The 24,627-nt window shown below is 41.5% G+C and overlaps 1 protein-coding gene and 1 long non-coding RNA gene across 6 annotated transcripts in view; both read right to left on the bottom strand.

Annotated features, from left to right (window-relative positions):
- Positions 1-2,727: 2,727 nt before the first annotated feature.
- LOC113619811 (uncharacterized) lies at positions 2,728-6,405 on the bottom strand. Its single transcript, XR_003432540.1, has 2 exons — positions 4,892-6,405; positions 2,728-3,332 (listed from the first exon to the last, which is right to left on the bottom strand). It is a non-coding gene; the product is annotated as an uncharacterized LOC113619811 (long non-coding RNA).
- A 2,275-nt stretch (positions 6,406-8,680) lies between these two features.
- The window catches only part of INIP (INTS3 and NABP interacting protein), a 30,253-nt gene continuing 14,306 nt past the window's right edge, over positions 8,681-24,627 (bottom strand). For 2 of the 5 annotated variants that reach the window (XM_027105200.1, XM_027105204.1), the window contains 3 exons: positions 16,107-16,209; positions 12,607-12,697; positions 8,681-11,460 (listed from right to left, as the gene is read on the bottom strand). In XM_027105200.1, the coding sequence (XP_026961001.1) occupies positions 11,365-11,460; positions 12,607-12,697; positions 16,107-16,209 (290 nt within the window). In that variant the 3' untranslated portion in view covers positions 8,681-11,364. The other 3 variants (XM_027105203.1, XM_027105202.1, XM_027105201.1) reach the window with 3 other exon arrangements.

Below are 24,627 nucleotides of genomic sequence, written 5' to 3'. Positions count from 1 at the left end.
TACTCATGGGATCCCAAAGAAATAAGGATGAGAAATCAAAATTCCTGCCGGAGTATTTACAATGTACTCAGCTGTTGAAATGTTCAGAATGCAGTCATGGAAGTAATTTAGCACATTTCTAATACACTTCAGTATGGTGATAATGTGTAAGAGTTTGGTCATTTAAAAAACCCAGTGAATCTTTCAAGACATTATTAAAGAATCTAACGCCCACCAATAACAAATAACATTTTTGACAGATAACAGTTAATACGATATTTGTGGTTTGTTGTTTCTGTCCCTAGGATAATGGCCCAGAATTGAAAGGATGCAACTGGACCTCCCCATAGGCAGGGAACAGCATTATCTAGATGTTGCCTTTTGTCCTGTAGTCTCAGGACATGTACAGACTATGTACAGCTCACTATCATGCATTTCTCCTCAATGTAACAATGCAGCCAGGCCACTGTTTCCCAAGTGTCAGTCATTCGTGTCCCTCCTTAACAATTTTGTGATAGCTGAGTCCACTTGTTCTATTACTTATTTGCTATTTTCTTGAAATTGGTCCTTCTCTTTTACTTGAGTAAGCCAGAAATAAATCCTTTTTTTAAAAGCAGGGTTCCTGGAGTCAAACCCCTCAGGTTCAAATTCCAGTTCTGCCTCTTACTAGTTCTGTGACCTTGGGCAAGTTATTTGACCTCTCTGTGCCTCAATTTCTTCATCTTTAAAAAGGGGATAACAATATCTAGCTTGTAGGATTGTGGTGAGGATTAAGTAAGAATAGTAATACATATACAGCACTTAGAACAATGGCCAGTACCTAGTAACTGTCAAAAAATATTAACTGTTAGCTATGGTTATTTATATTACTACATAAATGCTGGATTACTTGCAGTACATAGAGATAACAATACATAACTACTAAAGTTAAAAGTGTTTGCCCACATGTACCCCAAGAATCCTCTCTAGCGTCACCAGTGGTGCAGCCATCCACTGTGGGAAACAGCTTGGCCAACCTCTTCTGTCTGAAGTTACCTTCTCCTTGGCTTCCATGAGGACTTAAGGTGTCACTATCTCCTGATTTTTTCGATGCGTCTCTAGATTCTCAGGCACCTCGTCCCTTGACTCTGTCATTTATACTGATTCAATTTTATACACTTTGTCAGGGCGATTTCATCCCCTCCCATGGCCTGAGCATAAGCAGACCTACGTTATCGAAAACTTTTTCAACCGGGGCTCTTTGTCTGAACCGCAGAATGCAGAATGCAACCCGAGTTCCTGTTTTCTCAGTTCTCCTGAGAACTAGTGCCATTCTAGATCAGGGGAGAGACGCTCATTCCTTCCAGACGGTGGAGGCCTTAGGGCAGCAGTGCTTAATTCTCTAGTGGAGCTGCCGCTGAGAAGGGCTCCTCGACCCAGGTCCCACCCGTATTTCTTCCTAAGGTAATGGCGCTTGTATCCACTGTGTTGCCCAAGCCAGAAACCTGACATTTTCCATGACCTCCATCCTCCCTCTCCCCCCATTCCTCTCTCATCCTCCATTGTGTTTCCATCATTGGATAATTCTACCCGCCTTAATAACCCTTGAATCTCTCCCCTTCCCATTCTGCTCGCTGCCACCAGCTTGGTCAGCCCATACCACTTGCCCCAGGATCATGTAAAAGCAACCTGAGTGGTCTTCTTGCCTCTACTAGTCTATCCTCCACTGCTTCCTGGGAAAATCTCACTAAATGCACACCTTATTCTATCATTACCCCACCCATGGCTCTCCAAAGCCCTTCTGATAAAGCGCCATACCCTCCACGTGGAGGCTGGCTCGTGCTGTTACCCCACTCCCGCGTCTGCACTGGGCCTGCTCCTCCCCTCTGCCCAGGAGGCCCTCTCCTTCCACCCGCTCCTCTGCCATCACCCCTTTCTTTTGTGAAAGTCTTACTCAACCTTCAGTTCTTGCCCGGCACGCTGGACATGTGAGCTCCTCCTCTAAGGAGCAGCCAGTCCTCTTGGATTCTGCAGCCTCGGGAGTTAGCAACGTTGAACAGGACCAGGATCCGGTCACTGTCACCCCTGCAGAGCAACTCCCATCCCCAAGGAGCCAGGTGTGTTCAAAGGGGGCAGCTCAGCATTTGCCCCAAGAAGTGGCTAACCCGGGACACCAGGACAGAGGGCCGGCTGTGCTTTAGCTTGCGGCTGCTCAGAGCCTGTCTTTTCACTGTTGGACGTTTTCCTAAGAGAACTTGAATTAATAGCTCGGTAATGAATAATGAGGGGCTGGCACACACTCCTGTTTTCTTAACAGAATTATGGCTGCCAGCCTCACTGTATTGGCTACAATATTACAAGGCTCTGGAATCTCCTGGGAGACTCCCAACAGTCACAACATCTGTGGCATGGAGAAGATTTCCAAAAGACTGCACTGGAGAAGCACCCAAAGAGGTACAGCTAAATTCCTTCTGACCGAAGAGTTTTAACCTGGCACCCGTGGCTGGGTTTCAGGGAGTCTAGGAACCCCTAAGATTACAGGCGTAGGCTTTTTTGTGTGTATGTCTATGTGTACATTCACTTGGGGAGAGGGTCCATGCTGAGGACCAAGATGCCAGTTTTCCCTTTAGATGGTCAGACTTATTTCATTTGTTCATTAAAATGTTTGGACACTTGTTATAATGTGCCAGGCACTATCCTAAGTACTGGGGGTATATATCAGTGAAAACCACACACACACACACACACACACACACACACACACACAAGTATTTGTACTTACAGCCCTTATATTCTAGTGGGAGAAGGCAGACAATAAACAAAATAAGAAAGTCAGTTACATTCTATGTTAGAGGGTGCCAAGTGTCCAGAGAAAAATTAAGCAAGGTTGCTGATAAAGGGAGATGAAATTTTGAATACAGTGGTCCAAGAAGGCATCATTTAAAAGATGACATTTAAGTAAAGACTTGAGACTGTTGAGGGAGCAAAGCTACATGGGTAAAGGGGGGAAGACCGTGCCAGGCAGAGGGAAAAGCGGGGGGGAGGTCCCTCGCTCTTCAAAGTTGCTTTCGCCTGACATTGAGGCAGACAGCAGGGGCTAAGAAAACATCATCACCTTCTGGTAGAGTGGAAGGGCTGGGCATCTCAGGTCAAACTGCTTTCTGTCTGATGGACCAGACTGGTTTGTCTGACTAAAGCTGCAAAGAATAAGAATATCACTCGGGACCAGGGACTGACATTCATTATCATTCAGACCTGTTAGTTCTAGCACGAGGTGGAAGCACATATACTTTTGGCTCAAATTCCAATTGTCATTTTGGTCACTGGCAGTTTTCAGTAGATCAACAGCCTCTCAGTAGAAAAGCTTAATAACCCTAAGAGGGAAAGAGAAAAGAGTACATTAAGATTCAAGGGGGGAAAAACGTTGCCTGTTTTCAGCTAAATTCTCTTTGTTCCAACAAAGACTCATTTGACAATATTTTGTATAGTTGTAATCTATTGTAAAGATTTTGGCTTTTATTCTTAGTGAGATGGAAACTCATTAGAGAAAAGACATGATCTTAACTTATATTAAAAAATTATTATGGTAAAATGTACATAAAATTTACCATTTTAACCATTTTTAAATGTTACAGTTCAGTGGCGTGAAGTACATTCACATTGTTGTGCAACCATCACAACTGTTCATTTCCAGAACTTTTTCGTCATCCCGTAGTGTAACTCAGTACCCATTGAATAATCACTCATTTCCCCCTTCTCCCGGCCCCTGAGTAAAACCACCATTCTACTTTCTGTTTCTATGAATTTGACTACTCTAGGCATCTAAGTGGCATATTTGTCCTTCTGTGTCTGGCTTATTTCACTTAGCATAATGGCTTCAGGGATCATCTGTGTTGTAGCATGTATCAGAATTTCATTCCCTTTTAAAGCTGAATAATATTCTGTCGTATGTATATACCATAGTTTATGTATTCGCCCGATGATGGATATTTAAGTTGCTTCCACCTTTTGGCTTTTGTGAATGATTCTGCTGTGAACATGGGTGCAGACATATCTGTTTGAGTCCCTGCTTTCAGTTCTTCTGGGTTTATGCCCAGAAGCAGAATTACTGGATCAAAGGATAACTCTGTTTAATTTTTTGAGGAACCAACATACTGTTTTCCACAGCAGCTGCACCATTTTACAATCCTACCAACAGTGCACGAGGGTTCCAATTTCTCCACATTCTCACCAACATTTGGTTTTTGATTCGTTTGGTTTTTTTTTTGACAGCAGCCATCTTTGTGGTTTATTATTTGCATTTCCCTAATGATTAGTGATGCTGAGCATCTTTTCAGATGCCTTACTTACATTTTTAAAATATCACTCTGGCTGTTGTGTTGAAATTCTCAACTGTGGGGTGAGGTGAAGGACAGGGGACAAATGTGGAAGGAGGAAAGCCAGTTAGAAGTCTGTTGCAGAAGTCTAGGTGTATGATGATGGTGGCTTGGAGCAAGATGTTAGAAGTGGAAGTAGTAAGAATTCATGGGATTCTGGATATACTTTGAGGCTAGAGCTGCTACGACTGAAAGAGGAGTGTGAGAAAGGAGTCCAGAATAACTCCTATAATTTATGGCTGTGCAAATAGCCATTTACTGAGTCGGGGAATGCCAGGGGAAGAGTATGCTGGGAAGGTGAGGCATTAAGAGTCCAAGTCTGGACATGTTAAGTTTGGCTGCCTATTAGACTTCCAAGTGGAGATGTCAGTTTGACGGTGGATATGGGAGTTTGGAGATCAAGGGTATTTCAGTTATCTTTTGCTGCATAATAAATAAACTACCCCAAAATTTAGGAGTTTAAAACAGCAACAATTTATTATTTATCATCCTGTGGGTTGACTGACTGGCTCAGCTGTGCAGTTCTGCTCTATGTGGCATCAGCTGGGATCACTCACTTGGCTGCATTCAGTAGTGGGCTACGTGGGAAGGTCCAGAGTATCTTCATTCACATATCTGGCACCTCAGGGAGTCAGACTTCTTACGTGGCGACTGGTTTCTCCAGAAAGGACGAGATCAGAAGTTGTCAGGCTTCATAAAGGATAGGTCCAAAATGACAGAGCACCTCTTCTGCCATATCCTATTTGTCAAAACATGTCACAGGGCCAGCACACGTGAGCGGAGGGAACACAGACTCCACCGTTTGATGAGAAGAGTGGCATGTGCCTAGAGGGATTGGGTGGCAGCCATCTCAGGAGACTGACCAACACAAAGAGAGCTCAGGGTTGGGGACTTCAGTTTGAAAGCAATCAGAAGACTGTACTTAAGCCATACTACTGGATGAAGATTACCCAGGGAATGACTGTAGATAGAAAGGAGACGGAAAGGCTGATCTCCAGGGTATTCCAACATTTTGCATTTGGAAGGAGGAGAAGCCAGTAAATGAGGCTGAGAAGAAACAACCAATAAGGAAGGAGGAAAACCAGGAGAGTGCAGGGCTGCTGAAGACAGGTGCAGAGAGCGTTTCAAGAAAGAGGGAGTGAGGGGGGGACTTCCCTGGCAGTCCAGTGGTTAGGACTCTGCGCTTCCACGGCAGTGGTCACAGGTTAGATCCCACATGTTGTTCGGTGTGGCCAAAAAAAAAAAAAAAAGAAAAGAAAGAGGGAGTGATTCGTTGTGGAAAATGCTTCTGAAAGTTCAAGCGAGACAAGGGATGAAGATTGACAACTAGATTTGGCCACGTGGAGACGACTGGTGGTTTTACAAGAATAATTTCAGTGAATTTGTGGAGACATAAGCTTGATTAGGGTGAGCTCCAGAGCCAATATGCAGACAGAAATTAAAGGCAGTTGGCGTGGACAACTCTTTTCAGGAGTTACACAGGGAAGCAGAGAAATGGGACAGTAAATAATAGGATGTAGATCAATGGAAGACAAATGAAGAAACCAGCTTTCGAAAGAATGTGAACCATTCATCCATTACAGCAAGTAAGGCAGAGTATCATATGGTCACAAACGCAGGTAGGGTGATTAGATGTGCTAGTGGGAGGTGCTGTAGAAGCAAATGCTGTCTAGCGGTGAAGGGACGGTTAGTCCAGCCTTGGACAAAACGTAAGATCATCAGACTATCTTTAAGTAGGTGCACATTTATAGGCAAATAGCATGATTCTGTGGAGAAAGCTAAGAATGCAAAGAAATAACTGACAGTGTGGAACCTGAGAGCATGTGGCTGCAGGAGGGGATGCAGAACTTGGGGCAGAAGAGGACTATCTGACTCCAGCTTCAGCGAATGGCCTGAGTCTGGTGACTCAAGAACGGGGAAGGCAGTCTTTAGAGCCCAGGATGTCAAGGACCTGGGAGACTAGGGTATTAGGTCACACGACAGTGGCTGCCGATACCTCCAGGACAGCAGCAGGGGTAACGCAGGGGAGAGGACGACTGTGAAGTAGTAGTCGAGTCCTTAAAGAAGGGGAGGGAGCACCCAGGCAGAGTACTGGGCAACGGTGATGCTGGCGTTTTTAAGGGGGGAGGGGGCATGCATTTTTAAGAAGTGGATTTTGAAAGGAAATGAATATTCTGGAGGGGCAATGGTGAGTGAGCCAGACACTAGCTGAACCTGCAGCCAGGATGTAACCCCTGATCTGCTTCCTCCTGAGAGGCACTGGAGACCTGTAGACCTCGAGAGGAAGCCAGGGACTAGAAAGAGTTCGAACGTATGTATAGATATATTTTGGTGATTGAACCAAAGGAATTCCAGACATCACAGCAGGGCATCATCAGGAAAGGACGTCATGGGAGGGTTGGGGGCCGCAGGTGCAGGGCAGGAGGCTGAACCGCAAGGGAGGGAAGAGCGGGCAGCTCACTCTGGTGGCAACCAAGAGTGAAAGGCAGGCGGTGGAAGTGGCACCCGTGGCGAGATGGGAGTTTTGAGTTCTGCTCTCCCACCTCCTAGCTGTGTGGCTAAGAGATCACTTAGCAAGTTAGTACATCTTGTGTTTAGATGGCAAGTGACAGAAAACCTACTTTAATCTGGCTTAAACAATAATGAGGGTTTACTACCCCCATACATACCCTTCCATAGAGGAAGGGCGGCACTGTAGGAATTGACTCAGCTGTGCAATGATGTCCTCAAGGACCCAGTTTCTCTATATTTCTCTGTTGCACCTTTTATCGTGGTGGCTTCATCCTAAGGCTGTTCCACCTCATGGTCACATGACGGCTGCCAACAACACTCAGGAAAAATATATATATAATATCCTTTTACACATCTAGAAAGACTCCCTTTTGGTAGCAGTCTCAGAAAGGTGAAAAAATATCTTTTCCACACGTGCAGCAAACCTCTCCTGCAGTCTCACTTGGGTTGAACTTGGGTAATGTGTCCACTCTTGAACCAGTTCCCGTGGCCTGTGATATACCACGTGCTGACTGGCTGTGGCAAGAGGGACTTATCCTGATCGGTTTGGAGCACGTAAGGCCCACCCCTGTTGCTGAGACAGTCGGCACACTGGCTGTATTGGGGAAGGGTCATGCTCAATAAAAATCTGAGTATTGTTAGGAAGGGGAAAGGAAGAATTTGTGCTGAGTAGACGACTAAGAACGTCCACTCACTGAGCTGTCGTGAAGGTTAAATGAATATTTGCAAGGATGCCTTGCTTTTTCTTTCTTAAAAGGTTCTTGGAGGTAGAGCTCCAGAGGAAAGCTGTGAGAGCGAAAGACAGATAAGGGGGGAGGTGGAGAAACAGAAATTTGGGTTAAGAATCCAAGAACTAAGCGGAAGAGACAGCAGAGGTAGATGGGGCTGGAGCTGAGGCGTGGATGTAAACAGAACACGCCTGTCTGAATTCTCAGTAGAAACTGAGAGAGTGAAAATTCTTCTGGTGCCTTGCAAGTCTCCCTTTCCCAAGAGCTCATGAGGGCCTAATTGGTTCATCTCTATACGTGCCTGTGCTCAAAAATGTTCAGTCACTCCCAGCTCTATACTGGGCTACAGACATTTGCCTCACCCTGGAATTCCAGACTCTAGAATATGAGTCCAGCCTACATTTGGCTTCATTCTAATTATTGCCGTATACAAATTTCCCCACAAGGTCCACACAAGTCCGACCAAACTGGACTTTTGGTTGCTTCACAATGGCCCCTACACCGGCTCTCCTGCCTGCCTTTGTGCAGGTTTTTCTTTTGCTCTGAATGTTGCTCTCCTGTCTTTCCCGGCTGGAATCTCTCATCTTGAAAGCCAAGTTCAAATGATTGTTCTCCGATGGAGCCTTCACTGGTCCTTCCACGCTCATGTACTCATTCCTTCCTCACTACTGGTGTGCTATTAGCATTAGCTACTAGTGTCACCTACTCTAGACTGTCAGATTCTTGAGGACAGCGAAGTTCTCCTCCGTACATGTTCATTCTTTATTTGCTCATTAAAAAAAGCTGTGGGTGTCAACTGTGTGCTAGTCACTGTGCAGACAGAGGTGAGGAAGTAGCACTCAGTAAATACTGGTTGAACTTAATGCTACTGAAATGGGCTAGTGCCAGCTGGTAGGATTCCAGTGGGGGGACCAACTGCACTAACGAACCGAAGTCCTCTCTGTCGATCTTCTATTCTGAGTGTAACCATGTTTGCCAAAACCCTTGCCTCAGTGGGCCTTAAGTGCATATAAAAGCTGAGTTTTTATTGCCAAAGTAAAGCAAAGAACTGAGACAAATAATGAGACAGCTTATAGATTGTTCAGGAAAAAAAAAAATCTGCCTTTGAAATTATTAAGTCATTTCAGTTTTTATTCCAGAGTCATACAAAGCACTATCGTCTGTATTATTTAGCAGTGGCTTTCAAAACATTTTTGCCATTTCACAGTAAAAAAAAAAAAAAAAAACCTTTATATCATGATTCAGGTCATATTTATTCATTCATTCATTCCTTCAATTAAGTAAGTATTAACTACCTACAATATGCCAAATACTATTCTCAGCAGAATACAGTAGTAAACAAAAAGGAAGGAGGGAACAAAAGCCCCTGCCTTCAAAGACCTTACATGCTAGTGGAGCATACAATAAACAAAATAAGTAAAACACACAGAAAAGGAAGACTCATGAACAAAACCTCCTATTATTACGTGCCATGTACTCTGATATTTTCTATTTTATATAAAAAAAAAAAAAAGCGGGTCACACCCCATTCAGCTATTAAGTTGGCCTCTCAATTCGGTAACGTGTTGAGACCTACACTTTGAAAAATACTGATCTAGATACTTTATGGAGTAGGCAGAGTGTGTTCTGTGCCCGTTATACAGATGAGACAGAGTGACACGTAAAGCTCAAGGTTAAGTGGGTTAGCCACACACACGCGCGCTCCGAGGGAAGCAACGCTGGCACGTGTCCTCAGGGCTTCTGACGGAGCCCACTGCTGCCCTCTCCATTATCCTCTGCAGTCCTCACAACTGTCGTAGTCCCTACCTCTCTTTGACTATGAAATCCTGACCTCTACCTGGAGCAGCTCTTCCCTCCCCTGCCAGGTAAAATCCCATCGATACTCCTAGGCCTGTGTAGACTGCCCGTCTCCGGGATGCGGCTCCTGTGCCACTCACTGGACGCTGGCTTCCTCACTGCTGTACCACAGTAGGATCCTCTCCACCGTGACCTCTTTAAGAGCAAGTCTTACTCTCCTTTTCCCCCCAGGGCACAGCTTTACAGAGTAGGTATTAAAAAATACATATGGAACTGAACTGAATTTGTACGTGACTCAAAGGAGAGGGGTGAAGGAAGCGCTTACTCTATTTGAAAGGCTGAGACCAGAAAAGATACCACTGGGAAAAGACCTCTTTACCGAGGTTATAAAAGTCACACATTTGGCAGAGGCTTCAACAATAAAAGACTATACAATCCAAAAAATGTATCTCCTTAGCATCGGGAGGTTTAGAACGACGCCAGTAGCTCCTGGATCGCACAGAACAGAAACTTGGTCAAATCAATTCAAGGAAATGAGGACCACGATAAGAAGGGCCAAGGCTAGCTGTATGGACCTGAGGCAGGGCAGAGGCAAAGGCCCCAGGTGATCCTCAGCAGCAGAAGAAAGGGCACCTTTGCTGCAATGGTGACCATTACGATGGGGACAGCTGCCAACTCACCCAAATGAAGAAAAGCAGTCGCAGTTCTCAACAGAAAGAATCTAAATGGCGCAGCCATATCTAGAATTGTCCACTCCTTTTCATATAGTTGGGGTAAGATGGGGCTGTGTGGTTGGTACAAATATCTAAGGGAAGGAGAGAGAAGAAACTCTTCAAAAAGGGAGATGGACTTATTCTAATTATTGACCCAAACTGGAATATAAAGTTTAAATTTCAGGCTACCACCAGAGAGGATGGGGACTCAAGGCCAAGATGAGGTCAGTTATAAAAAATACTGTATCTGTGATATAGTAGAAAACTTAATTTCAGTCCTATTAAAAGTAAAAAAATGTCGGTTAGCTAAATGACCTCTAAGTTTCAGGGACCTACAACTGAATTCTCTAACCCATGGCTTTCAGACTTTATTTTGAATTAGAGACACTAATTCCGTGGGACTAGTGTCAGCTGTAGGGACTGCATATTTAAATAAGCACCCTGGATTCTGTTAAAGATGTATCACGTTGAGAAACTTGCTTAACCTAATTCTTTCCTTTTTACAATAACCAAAAAGGGGCTCAACTTTAGTTAATGTTTCTAATTAGAGCAAAAATGGGCAGTAAAACTGTACAGGCACACCATTCATGCAGTGACACTAAATAAGAGCATATGCAAAATTTAAAACTACATTTCTTATTAATTGTTTTTAATAGCATTTAGTCACATAATTTGTAGTGGCATAGGTTTATAAAAGATGCTTAAGACTGGTTGGTAACTTAGTCTTATCTTGGGTTTTCCTTTAAAATTGAGAATAGGGGAACGAGTCACAAGTTAAAGGGTATTTCAGGATACGTTGATTATAAACTCAAAAGGTACACTGATATCAATTCTATAAACAGCAAATGTGAATGTAACTTATTTAAGCCTATTGGTTCACATTTTTAAAAAGCACCCTCATTTGTTTAAAGTTAAGTACTTTAAATGGTTCTTGAAAGTCTACTGTAGACATAATATACTCAGTCCAACTAGCTGGTGGTGGGGTGGGTTTATATGACCACATCCAATTCAGAGTCTGACTCAGAATTAAAAATCAAACTGCATTACACAAAAGTTACAGTCATGGGTAGCATAATCAGTTCCTCAGATAATACAGCTTCCAGAGCTATCATCATCCTGGTCACCCTTCTTTTTTGCTTTCACTTACACATATCTTTCTTTTAAAGAAACAAAATATGTAAAAGTTCACCAAAATTCGGCAAGTCACAGTTTGTATAGCACTGACTGATAGTAGCTTTGGCATTTGATATTACAAAGTTACTTTTGTTACAAATATTTTCTTCATTCTGGGTCAAGGCGAGGTAAAACAGGAAGAATAAGATTCCCAAATGCAGAATCTTGAGTTATGAAGTATCCAGATGAATGTGCATGTGCATGCTGGGAAAGAGTTAAAAAAAAAGAAAAAAGCAATTCAGCTATTAAGAGTCACAATTCTTCAACCAAGGCAGTAAAATTACTTATCCTCTCTGAGTGCTTGAGACCAAATTTGTTTTAAAAATCAGTCCTTATGCTGTTAATTTTGTTTAAATACACAGGAGATGGATAATAATAAAGAATTCATATTAACAATTTGCACCAGGTACTAATTTATCATCCCCACTCTCTCCCCTGTGATTCTCTTCAGTCAATAATTGAGTCGAAGACATGAATTACTTTGTTCCTTGGAGTGGGGAGGAAAACTAGCAACAAAGGTCCCAAAGTACTCTGCTCTTGGTCAGTAACGCAGGAGAGTGAGAAAGAAGGGCAGTAGTTGGAAGGAGAAGGGGGAAAGACAGCTGATTACTGGTGATTAAGATACCAACATTTTGTAGAGAATGTTGGCATATAAATAACAGAAAACCACCAGTGACGTCCCTTGTCACTAAACAAAGGACTGTTCATAGGTTGTCTAAAGTGAGATGATCTTTAATATCCCTTCCAATCCTGAGATTCTAAGGTTTAAAAGCATAGGTAACGATGTCTAGTGCAAGGTTTCTAGGAATCTTAGTTAAATTATCCAAGATCAATGAAATACTAAAATTGGTTATCATAATAAGAACAATTTTTTTAACTGATAGATTATCATATTCCTATAGTCTTTAAACATTTCCTGCACAACAGACATGCTGACCATTAAAAACAGAATCCAAACAACAATAATAAACCGGTCAGACTATCACAGGACGTAACGGCACATGACAAATTTGAAAAACTAGATATGTGCTATTAAAGTAGCCAGTTCAGCTTTTCAGGATCGTTCTGTCCATCCAAGTACCCTAAACTCTTCTGTGTGCAGCGGTCCCTTGCCAGGTGTGGCACAGAATCAATCATGACCACGTCAACACCATGAAAGATACTTTCATTACTGCCGTATCTGGTCCTTCAAATCCTCTGGGCATGCCTGAATGTCAGCAAACAACTGCAATTACGTGTGGAACGTTTTTACTGATATTGCTCCACTGAAATACAAAATAAGAATAGTGCTGGTTTCCAAGCCCCAGGAAATCTCCAATGAGACAAGAATGTCAGCCACACTTTCCTCACCTGCAAAGCCGCCTTCTGCTGGGCTGCGATATGCTGCTGCTCAGCGTGGTCCCGGAAGTCCTTGTTAAGAGCGGGTCTCGAGAGCGCGATGCTAAAACGGGAATCTTAGTTACTTGACTGTTTAGAGACTCCCTTACTTCTGAATCACATTTTTCTTTAGATATTCTAAATAGGGATTACAAAGAAGAACTTCCTGAATAAGTCTTTTTTCCTTCTCCCACTGTCTACATTAATTTATATGAAGAAAGCCTATATTATTTACTAGGGCTTCAGATTATCTCCTTTTAATTGATGATTTATGGTCCTCTGCTTTCAAACAGATTTGAGGTACTCTGGTCTATCATAAAGTTACATTTATGAAGAAAACTAAAGAGTTGAATGTTTCAAGCAGAAAGTAGAACATGCAAAGGTAGGACTGAAGGTCAGGGCTCGGGAGGGGAGAAATGGGTTGGCAAAAAATGAGGCTAGGGAGGAAGGCAGGTGCCGGGATATGTAGAGCCTTGTGAAATAAATTAAGAAATGAAGACCTTATCCGAACAGTGAAGGGAGACTCCCAAAGAGTGTTATAAGCAGAAGAGTGACTTGATCAGAATTACCACACTACAGTTCAGAAAGACCGCCACTGTGACAGACAGTGCTGGTCATCTCCCCAACAATTGTTGCTCTCCCTTCTTCCTCACTAATGGGACCCATACTTAGTTCAATTATCGTTGGTCCCATTCTTCATGGTGGGCCAGGTTATCCCCCAGGGGGTGAACTTTGATTGGTATAAGACAATACCATTTCCCTTGCTGGTTTCCTGTTTAGGCAAGAGAAAGGTTCACAATTCTGGGCAGCTAGACTTCACGGGTAGTCTGCTTGAAGGCTTTGAGAACGTTTTCCTCACTCTTACAAAATGGACACAGGAGAGGAACCTTTCTGGCTTTTGCCTCTATGGGGGCTCAGTGTACAGTGATGCCTAGGCTACTGCAGTCATATTTTGACCAGTAAGGAGGTGCTGACCCACGGAGAAGGGCAGAAAGGAGAGAAGAAAGGAAGCTCGATCAGTGCTGACACTGGTGTGCCGCTGCAGTGAGCCATTCTCCACTTGATCTTAGCCAAAAGGCCGAGAAGCGATAGTGAGCCATTCTGGAATCACCTTATCTTCACGCTTCTGGTTAACCTATATCCTAACGTTTAGGCCAACTTTTTGGTTTTCTGTTACTTCCAGATTAAAACATCCTAACTGACACAACTGATAAATGTATTCGAAAGAACTTAAGACTGTGGGAAATTCAGGAGGTAGTAACTGAGGCAAAAAATGAGAGTGGCCAGGACCAGGGCAGCATCAGTTGCAATAAAGAAAAATGGACAAGTCTGAGACACATTTCAAAATATAAACATAAGAGAATGACAAATGTTTAGAGATGGAAGTAAAAGGGAATAATAAACAATTCAAGTTCATATTTCTGACTCTGATTACTAGCAGATCTGTACCACTCATGGAGACAAGCAAGCCAACAATATTAAGTAGGTAGAGAGGGAGGGAAGATGAGTTCGGTGTGGGTCATACTCAGTTTGAAATGCCTGGAAGACATCAAAGTGCAGATGTCCAGGAGGCAGTCTGATGCTTGAGACAGAGGACAAGGCTGGAGATGCAAATGTATAAAAGTTATCAGCACATAAATTACAGGCTGTGAAAGTGAATGCAACTGTCCAGTGAAAAGACGTAGACTGGGAGACTGGATCTAGAACAGAACTCTGAGGAATATCAACATTCAAGAGACAGGAAGTGGGACTTCCTTGGTGGCGCAGTGGTTAAGAAGCTGCGTGCCAATGCAGGGGACACAGGTTCAAGCCCTGGTCCAGGAAGACCCCACATACTGCAGAGCAACTAAGCCCATGTGCCACAACTACTGAGCCTGCACTCTAGAGCCCGCGAGCCACAACTCCTGAGCCTCTGTGCCACAACTACTGAAGCCTGTGCGCCTAGAGCCCGTGTTCCACAACGAGAAGCTACCTCAATGAGAAGCCCACGCATCGCAACAAAGACCCAACACAGCCAAAAATTAATTAATTTTTAAAAAAAGAGAGAGAGGCAGTGGAGAAATGTCTGCAAAAGAAACCAAGATAGTATAACAGTGGATGAATGGAAGCCAAGGAAAGAGAGTATTTTAAGGAGGTCGCTGTATACAATGGAATACCACTCAGCCATTAAAAAAAAGAAAGAAATCTTGCCATTGATGACAACAAATACCATGTGATCTCACTTATATATGGAATCTAAAAAACAAAACACACAAAACAAAATGAAAACAGATTCATATACACCTGAAACTAACACATCGTAAATCAACTATACTCCAATAAAATATTTTAAAATATATATTAACCAATAAAGAAAAGAAAACAGACTCATAGACTCATAGATAGAACAAACAGGTGGTTACCAGAGGGGAGCAGGTTGGGGGTGGGCAAAATAGGTGAAGGGGATTAAGAGGCACAAACCTTCAGTGAGAAAATAAAGAAGTCACGGGAATGTAATATACAGCACAAGGAATATGATTCATGATACCGTATTAATTTTGTGTGGAGACAATAGTTCCTAGGCACTGTGGCGATCATTTCACAATGTATGCTCATGTCAAATCACTGTGTAGTACACCTGAAGCTAACACAACTCCATTTCAATTAAAAAAAAAAAAAAGGGCGCAATCAGTGGTGTCAAATAATGCTAGGAAGTCTAACAAGAAAAGGACTTTGGTCCACCAGATATAGCCACAAGGAGGTTGCAAGCGACCTAGGCTCAAACCTGTTCTTTGGGTTGGAGGTGGGGAGGCGCGGAAGACAGATTGTAGTGGGTTGGGGAGTAAATAAGTGAGAAAGCAGAGATGAGTATGTACAGACAACTCCTTTAAGAGGTCTGGCTGACTCTGCACATCTAAAAATATAAATTAGCTCTAGCTTTCACGAGAGTCCTTTCCTGTATCCCTGAATTCACCAGGAACAGTCCCCTGAAGAAACAGAAGAATATTTTATACTATATTATATATTATACTTTTACTAGAAATCAATCTAACAAGCAAATAAAATAACAGAAACAGATAAAAAAAAAGAGAGGGGAAAGTTAGGGTGGTGGCTGAATGGGATAACAGATGTCAGGGAAGAGATTTAAGATGGCAGAAACGGAATACAATAAAGATCATTAAGCTACCGCAACTTTACCTATTTTGCATAATGCTTAAAAAGTGGGACATTAACAATAATTTCAGTAACAAAACAACTATACAAAACTCTTTTCTTTTTTTGAAAGTAGGCTGTAGGGAAATTTTAAGTCTGATTAGAATTAAAATATTTAAAATCTAAGCAATTAAATAATCTAACTTTTCAAGTCTAACTAGGAAATAAAACATGTTAAATTCCAATGTTAAAGGAACAAACCATTGCCAACCAATTTCAGTTATATTGTCCAAGATATTTTTTATATCACTGAATATAAAAACCACATTATTCTTCAATACCTAGCTCCAGGATGATTTGTTGAAGATTGGTTCTGCATTAGTAATTTTCTTTTTTCTTTGTCCAGTTCTGCCAAGATTGCAACTCTATTTTTGTTTTGAAAACCTAAAAAAAGAGAGAGTGTTGGGGACGAGAAAGAGAAATAAAATGTTTTAGAGCTGTTTTATAAACCTAGGCTACCTAGAAACCCAGAAAGCAAAATTCTGTTCTCTAACATGACAACGAACCCACTAGTAAGCAGTTTCCCTAGATGGTTACTATCTCCCTACTGCCTATTTTCCAGCAACTTTAATAGGATAATACGCAGATAAATGCAAAGGATAATACTGACTGAGGACTTTTTTAAGACTTAGTTCTAAAGAATTTTAATCATCAAAGTATGGGTAACTGCATTTGTTTTATAACAAAATCTCTGCAGCCCCAAATGCTACAGGGACCAATCTCTATCCTGCTGAATCTCTGGGAGTGAAGATTTTCTTAGTTCTCAGTTTTAGGCCTCTCTGTGAATGCCTCTTTCATGAGGGGAAAGCATTAGATACACTCAGGTCACAACAGTATTTTTCTCAACTGCTTTCATTCAGAGATGTAATGAAATGCTTTCATTCAGAGACACACAGTCTTTCAAGGAACAAGTCAGAGAATTGCAACTGACTAGAAAGCAATTCTGAGAGAGAAATGGAGCATAACTGACAGGGTACAAACAGATAGGTCCCTTATCAATTTTGAGCTTCAATTTTAACGTAAGATCTAGAGCAGAGGTTCTAAGTCCTGGCCCAGGAGCAGCATCCAACTATGTTTTGTTTTGTTTTGTTTTTTTGTGTGTGTGTATTTTTTTTTGCGGTACGCGGGCCTCTCACTGTTGTGGCCTCTCCCGTTGCGGAGCAACAGGCTCTGGACGCGCAGGCTCAGCGGCCATGGCTCACGGGCCCAGCCGCTCTGCGGCATGTGGGATCTTCCCGGACCGGGGCACGAACCCGCGTCCCCTGCATCGGCAGGCGGACTCCCAACCACTGCGCCACCAGGGAAGCCCCCAACTATGTTTTTAAAATCTGAATTAAATGCCAACATGTAAACACTGTATACAAAATTCTCAGATTACTTGCTTCTCTTGAAACATCTCAAGGTCTGGCACAGGGGTCTGGATGCCTCCATGGCAACAATTATGTAGAACAAAGAAACAGTTGTCCCTTTTAGCTGGGCACTCTCCAGCTTGTTACAGTCCTTATCAGATTTGTTTATACCTGTAGGCATTTAAGTTTCTGATCCCTAATTTAGAAGAAAACAAATGGAAAGGTTAAAGGATTAGGAAAAAAACTACAGAGGCAAAAAAAGGCCAGGGGACTAGAACCACTGGGTTAGCATCACTGCGCTAGAAGAAAGAATGAATGGGGAAGGAGGGAGCTTTCAAGCAGAGCAGAAGTAAGCACTCCTAAGGGTACTCACATGAGGGATTATAAGCACTTTATATTGATCATAAAGGGGAATTGGGTGGTAGGATGCATATTTCCTCCTCTCCTGGGGAGAGGAGTTAGGTCAGGGACAGCGCAGGACGTACAAGAACAGGAGCATTCACTGAGATCCACACTGAGATCGGGCTGAACCAGAAGCAGCTGAGGCTTGCGGCACTTTCCCCTAAACCTGCTCTTAAATCTAGCAACAGTAAACTGACTCAGGCCAGGCCAGAAATGGGCAAAACCTGTCTTGCCACAGCCGTTTTAGGAATTTATCATCTCCATTTTCCTTCTCTGCCCCCTCATGCTTATGCCATCAACCTGTCGTCAAATTCTAGTAATAGCAGACTCCTTTCTGGAACAGATAATTCACACTAACACATTCTGGTACTTCTGAGGAGATGATTTTGCAAGCCTTCCAGGTGATCCTTCATCTATTCTAATCCTAATTCTAATCTTCCTTCCTGCGGACCTCTTAGTTAATCTTCCAGGGAAGAAACTATAAGGCCTTTACATGCCACATGTCATTACAGGCTCCACCCAACCTCATAGACAGGACTGCCTCAGGAGAAGTCTTCTACCTAAGGAAGGATTTAATACAGAACTCCCAAGAATGTACGATACTTATGCCTGTGAGCGCTAATGCTATGGTAAAGGGTGCCATGTGTAAAAATAATTGAAACTTTGTCGAAATACTGTTAAAGAAACACCATTACCAAAGTAATATAGAATGTCAAGTCCAAACAACCTAATAAGTATGATGTCCTAACATCTTGTAGTTTTTTTAAAAAATAATACCCATAAATTGAAAGAAAAATATTTTATTTCATTTTAAAATAACCACTAATGCAGTGTGTGTACCTGGGCACTGTATAACTTTGCAAACCTGGGAATCAGTTCAGACACTACCATCCTCATTCCCTGTTCCACACAGTACTTGTTTTTTATCAAAGCAATTGCCAAAAACCCACTTCACAAAAATATGACATCGTCGAAAGTAATGTAGCACACTGGTAAGTCACACTTATTAAATTGCCTATATTTCACCATTTTCTACCTACAGAAACAATAATTTCATATGATTCACTAACTTTCAAAAAAAATCACGTCTTTCTTGGCTTGATCAGTAACAGCCTCCTTTAAAAAAATTTCATGCATGTCTGACAATCGGAGCACAGGTAGCTATAGTGAACTCCCTGTTACCATGGAAATTAAGTGTGAAAATTAGTAACTATAGGCTCTAAATTAATATTAATACACTAGTTTCTTTGTCCATGATCTTTGCCCACTAAGGAGAGCTATGTTATTCTCAATCTATTTCACTACTCATGGTGAGCCTGTTACCCAAATAAATCAGTCAGTATTATATGGATCAGATGGGAAGTATAGAATTTGGGTATTATTGATTTTATATAATAGAAACTTCCCTAAAAGTAATGTAATACAAATTAAGGTACGATAATTATGGAAGGATAAGTATACTGTAATGTGTTATTTAGAGGAATGCAAAAGTGAGTGCTCTGTAAAGTGAAGAATGCTTCCCAGCTTGAGGTTGGCCAGGCAACAACTGGAACATTAAAAAGAGAATCATAATTATAACTAAATGGAACAAACTGAATCCATGATAAACCATGAATTCATAAAAAGATACAAAAAAGAAAGTTAGGGAATTCCCTGGGAGTCCAGTGGTTAGGACTCTGCACTTTCACTGCTAAGGGGCCAGATTCAATCCCCGGTCGGGGAACTAAGATCTCACAACCCGTGTGGTGCGGCCAAAAAAAAAAAAAAAAAAGTTAAAGTATATAAAAAGATTGTAAAGAAAGGTAAAATAATAGTCATTATGCTAATAATTAGGTTAGTGTTAACATTTAGATGTTTTGTTTCTCCTATTAAGTTTATGTCTGTTTATAAGGCATAGCTGTTTACTTTTTTGTTTAGTTACAGGAGGAAGGGGTAGATATAGGGAACTGTGGATAAGCCAAATAGTCCCAGAAAAAGCAAGTTATATACCAAGAACAGGAGGGTCAGATCAGAGCAGGTCTTCACACACACACACACACACACCATTTGAAAGGAAATGCAGTGGTAGATGAGCACCCATGGTCACACACAATGACCACGGAGAAACCCTGAGCTCTAACTGGATGAATTAGCGGAATATCCTAAAGAGAGCTAATGGTACAGACCTGATCCCTGATTTCCTGGGAGATGAAACGTCCATAATTCCTGGCAGGAATGCTACCAGAAAAGGGCAATTCATAATGACAACAGAACAATGGGTTATAAAATGCTAATCACATTTAAAAAAAAAAAAAGAAGAAGAAGAAGATTTCATTCAGGGAGTAACCCCAGGTTGCAAGAAACTAAAAATCTATGAGAAAAGGCATGAGTTAAAAAAAAAAAAAATCTCATTAACTTGGCAAGTTTAGTTACAGAAGTGACCAAGTGCACACCAATGCAACTTTTAAATCATCTTTAAAGGCATAAGCAAATCTTATGATTTACCTAAGAATTAAATCCATCAACAAACCCTAAACCTTGACTAATCTGAAATTTTGTTTTGTTTTGGTAGTGGTAAGACAACCATAACCCTAGGAAGGTATAAAAAAATTACTAAAATCCTGAGAAAGTACAGAAATAAGAATCTGGGAAGATTATTATAATCCAAGGAAGATTAAAAAAACAAAGTACTACAGAGAGAGTAAATGAATTAATTAAACCCATGGGTTAGTATTTTAAAATAGGTTTAATTTTAAGTATAGTAAGTTTGTTTGTGTTTTTCGGGGCGGTACGCGGGCCTCCCACTGTTGCGGCCTCTCCCGCTGCGGAGCACAGGCTCCGGACGCACAGGCTCAGCGGCCATGGCCCACGGGCCCAGCCACTCCACGGCACGTGGGATCCTCCTGGACCAGGGCACGAACCCCCATCCCCTGCATCGGCAGGCGGACTCTCAACCACTGTGCCACCAGGGAAGCCCTAAGTATAGTAAGTTTTGCCATCACTATATAAAGTGAAGTATTATAGAAGTCAAATTAATTGTAATTTAAACTGTTATTAAAGAGAATTTAACTAAATAAGCTTGTAATCAATTCTAAATGCTTAAAACATTTTATTTTGGAGCTTAGTTTATAAGTAGGTTTAAAAACTGAGCATTAATTATGAGCAGTGATGAGGATTTTTCTCCATGCACAAAATCCCCTTAGACATTAAAGAACTTGTTAAAATAGTTAAATAAGCGGTCATTAGACAGGGGTAGCTCATAGCCTTCCTTCCCTGGTAAAGGATAATGCCTCTCTCTGTATCTCAATGCCCCACGCTCCCACCCAGAAGCCTGAGTTTTATCCTTATAATACCTCCTTCTTCCTACCCACATCCAACCAATCACCTAGTCCAATCAATTTTATATCCTTGATGTCTCTAAAACATCTTCCCCTCTCAACTCCTATTCCACAGTCTAACCAGGCAAGGTTATCTCCTGCATAACATTCAAGAACTTAACGTCTACATGTAGGCAGCTGAGAGCCACAAAAACTATTTTACAGGGAAAGGGTATGGTCAGGTCTACTAGGCTTTTACTTTCTGAGCTTGTCTTATGCCCTGAAGCCTATGCTTCCCTCTTGAGCGTTCAAAAATAACCTAGTACTAATTTACATGTCAGTTTTGTACAAAACATTTACTGTATTATAGAAATATATAAAAGTCAACAGATAGCAGTTAGGTAATAATAATAGCTTATTTCACATTTGAAACATAAGGCAAAAAACTAGGTAGTCAATTTGGTTATGTGAAGTAGTTAAGTGTAATTTTCTAGAGCAACATTCTCCCACCTTCAGAGTTTGTAATACAAACTTACTCTAAGGTATCAATATATAAAATTTAACTTTTATTCTAATCACTACATGAATTATTTTTTTAAACACAAACTGTCTCTCACCATAATTCAACATTTTACTTTTACATTATTTTACATGTATCTTAAAGTTACATGTAACTTTTACATTCTTAAAAGCATGAGAGTGTTAAAATATATTATCTCATGTACAGTAGGAATTACTTAATATTCCTTTATAACTAAGCTTTTTCCTAATAAAATTACCTTAGAATAAAGCAGCACACTCCAAAAGTTCCACTTAGAACTATAACTCTATCTCCATTCACAATCATATACATTCTCATTTCCATATTCATTTATAGAAACATTTAACTCCCACACATTTCTGTGTCACTAAAAATATTCTGGAGTAACTAGCATTACAGCAAATTGCATTTAAAACCTAACAGCTGACATTCACTTTGCGTGAATAGCTCTATGACACTTAAACAAGGACTAATAGGAATTCCTTTTATTGAAAAAAATCTAAAACTAAAGAATGAAAATTATTGTTTGATTAGTGGATAATCTACTTTCCAATTACAGTTGTTATACTGCTTTCATAACAATTTTTTAAAAGATATTTTAAAATATTCAAATCCTTTCAAAAGATTATCTTACAAGCTATATACTCTTCACAACTATACAGTAAATGAACTATCATCCTAAGACAGCTGTTTAGGGGGAGTTCCCTGGTGGACTAGTGGTTAGGATTCCGGGCTTTCACCACCATGCCCAGGTTCAATCCTTGATTGGGTAACTGAGATCCCACAAGCCGTGTGGCGTGGCAAAAAAAAAAAAAAAAAGACAGCTGTTCAATATTGGAGGAAAGTCACTGTGGCACTATTAGTTTAACATGTTTTAAGTTATTTATTGATTCAACATATATTTATTGTGTATCCATGACATACATACAGGCACTAAGGTAGAGTCTAAGGATGCAATGACGAGCCACAACTTGATTTGATGCTAGTTCTCATGGTTCTTAAACATTCCCGTGAAGATAGAGATTATCAAATAATTACACAAATGAATGTATAATTAGAGTCTAAGATGAGTAGTCTGAAATAAAGAAATAACATTCTATAAGTATTAAAAACAATCATTGTAGGAATCAAGGTTTTTGTTGTTTTTTTTTTACATCTTTATTGGAATATAATTGCTTCATACTGTTGTGTTAGTTTCTGCTGTATGACAAAGTGAATCAGCTATACGTATACATATATCCCAATATCCCCTCCCTCCCATCCTCCCTATCCCACCCCGCTAGGTGGTCACAAAGCGTCGAGCTGATCTCCCTGTGCTATGCAGCAGCTTCCCACTAGCTATTCATTTTACATTTGGAAGCGTATATACGTTAATGCTATTCACTCTCTTCATCCCAGCCTCCCCTTCCGCCCCCATCCTCAAGTCCAATCTCTACATCTGTGTCTTTATTCCTGCTCTGCCACTAGGTTCATCAGTACAATTTTTCTAGATTCCATATATATATATGTGTTAGCATACGGTATTTGTTTTTCTCTTTCTGACTTACTTCACTATGTATGACAGACTCAAGGTCCATCCGCCTCACTATAAATAACTCAATTTTGTTCCTTTTTATGGCTGAATAATATTCCACTGTATATATGTGCCACATCTTCTTTATCCATTCATCTGTCAACGGACATTTAGGTTTCTTCCATCTCCCGGCTATTGTGAATAGTGCTGCAATGAACATTGTGGTACATGACTTATTTTGAATTATGGTTTTCTCAGGGTATATGCCCAGTAGTGGAATTCCTGGGTCATATGGTAGTTCTATTTTTAGTTTTTTAAGGAACCTACACACTGTTCTCCACAGTGGCTGTATCAGTTTACATCCCCACCAACAGGAATCAATGTTGAATCAACTTGACCTAGACTGGGAGTAGGGGGAGCAGTGTCAGAGAAGTCTCCTACAGGAAGTAATGCTAGAGCTGAAATGTTAGATTAATTAGGTTAATTAGGGGTGGGGGACAAAATAACACTTCCCCCTTTAGAAAGATCACTGTAGCTACAAGGTTGAGAATACACTAGACAAGAGAAAAAGAGACTATTACAGTAGAACAAGCTGGAGATGACAGAAGTTAGTGGCCAGGGAAATGGAGAGAGATGAACAGACCCAAGAGCTTTTTAGGAAGTTAAATCAACAGGACAGTGACAGAATAAATAAGTCAAGAACGAGGAAGAAGGTGTCATGGATGGTTCTGAGGTTTTTGGCTCATATAGTTAAATGGTATATTATTCGTACTGCTGCTGTAACAAATTACCACAAACTTAATGGCTTAAAACAACACAAATCTATTATCTTACAGTTCTATAGGTCAGTAGTCTCACTGGGCTAAAATCAAGTGCTGCTTTCCTTTCTGGAGGCTCTAGGAGAGAATCTGTTTCCTTCCCTTTTCCATCTTATAGATATGCCTGAGTTCCCTGGCTTGTGGTCCCCTTTCTCCAACTTAAATGCCAACAACGTTGCATGTCTCTGACCCTTCTGTGGTCATTTCTATCTGACCACAGCCAGGAAAAAATTCTTTGCTTTTAAAGACCCATGTGGGAGGGGGACCTTCAAGATGGTGGAGGAGTAAGACGTGGAAATCATCTTCCTCCCCACAAGTACATCAAAAATACATCTACACGTGGAACAACTGCTACAGAACACCTACTGAACCCTCGCAGAAAAACTCAGACTTCCCAAAAGGCAAGAAACTCCCCATGTACTTGGGTAGGGCAAAAGAAAAAGAAAAAACAGAGGCAAAATAGGGATGGGACCTGCATCTCAGGGAGGGAGCTGTGAAGGAGGAAAAGTTTCCAAACACTAGGAAGCCCCTTCACGGGCAGAAACGGGGGGTGGGCATGAGGGAAGCTTTGCAGCCACGGAGGAGAGCACAGCCACAGGGGTGCGGAGGGCAAAGTGGAGAGATTCCCACACAGAGGATCAGTGCTGACCAGCACTCACCAGCCCGAGAGGCTTGTCTGCTCACCCACCAGGGTGGGTGGGGGCTGGGAGCTGAGGCTCCGGCTTCGGAGGTCACATCCCCAGGGAAAGGACAGGTTGGCTGCGTGAACACAGCCTGAAGGGGGCTAGTGCGCCACAGCTAGCTGGGAGGGAGTCTGTGAAAACGTCTGGAACTGCCTAAGAGGCAAGAGACCATTGTTTCGGGGTACGCAAGGAGAGGGAGT

This window comes from Aethalodelphis obliquidens, unplaced genomic scaffold (genome assembly GCF_003676395.1).
Source record: "Aethalodelphis obliquidens isolate GAN/ISIS:26980383/991018 unplaced genomic scaffold, ASM367639v1 scaffold7, whole genome shotgun sequence".
Taxonomy (NCBI): Eukaryota; Metazoa; Chordata; class Mammalia; order Artiodactyla; family Delphinidae; genus Aethalodelphis; species Aethalodelphis obliquidens.
This window is presented reverse-complemented; position numbering and strand designations above follow the sequence as displayed.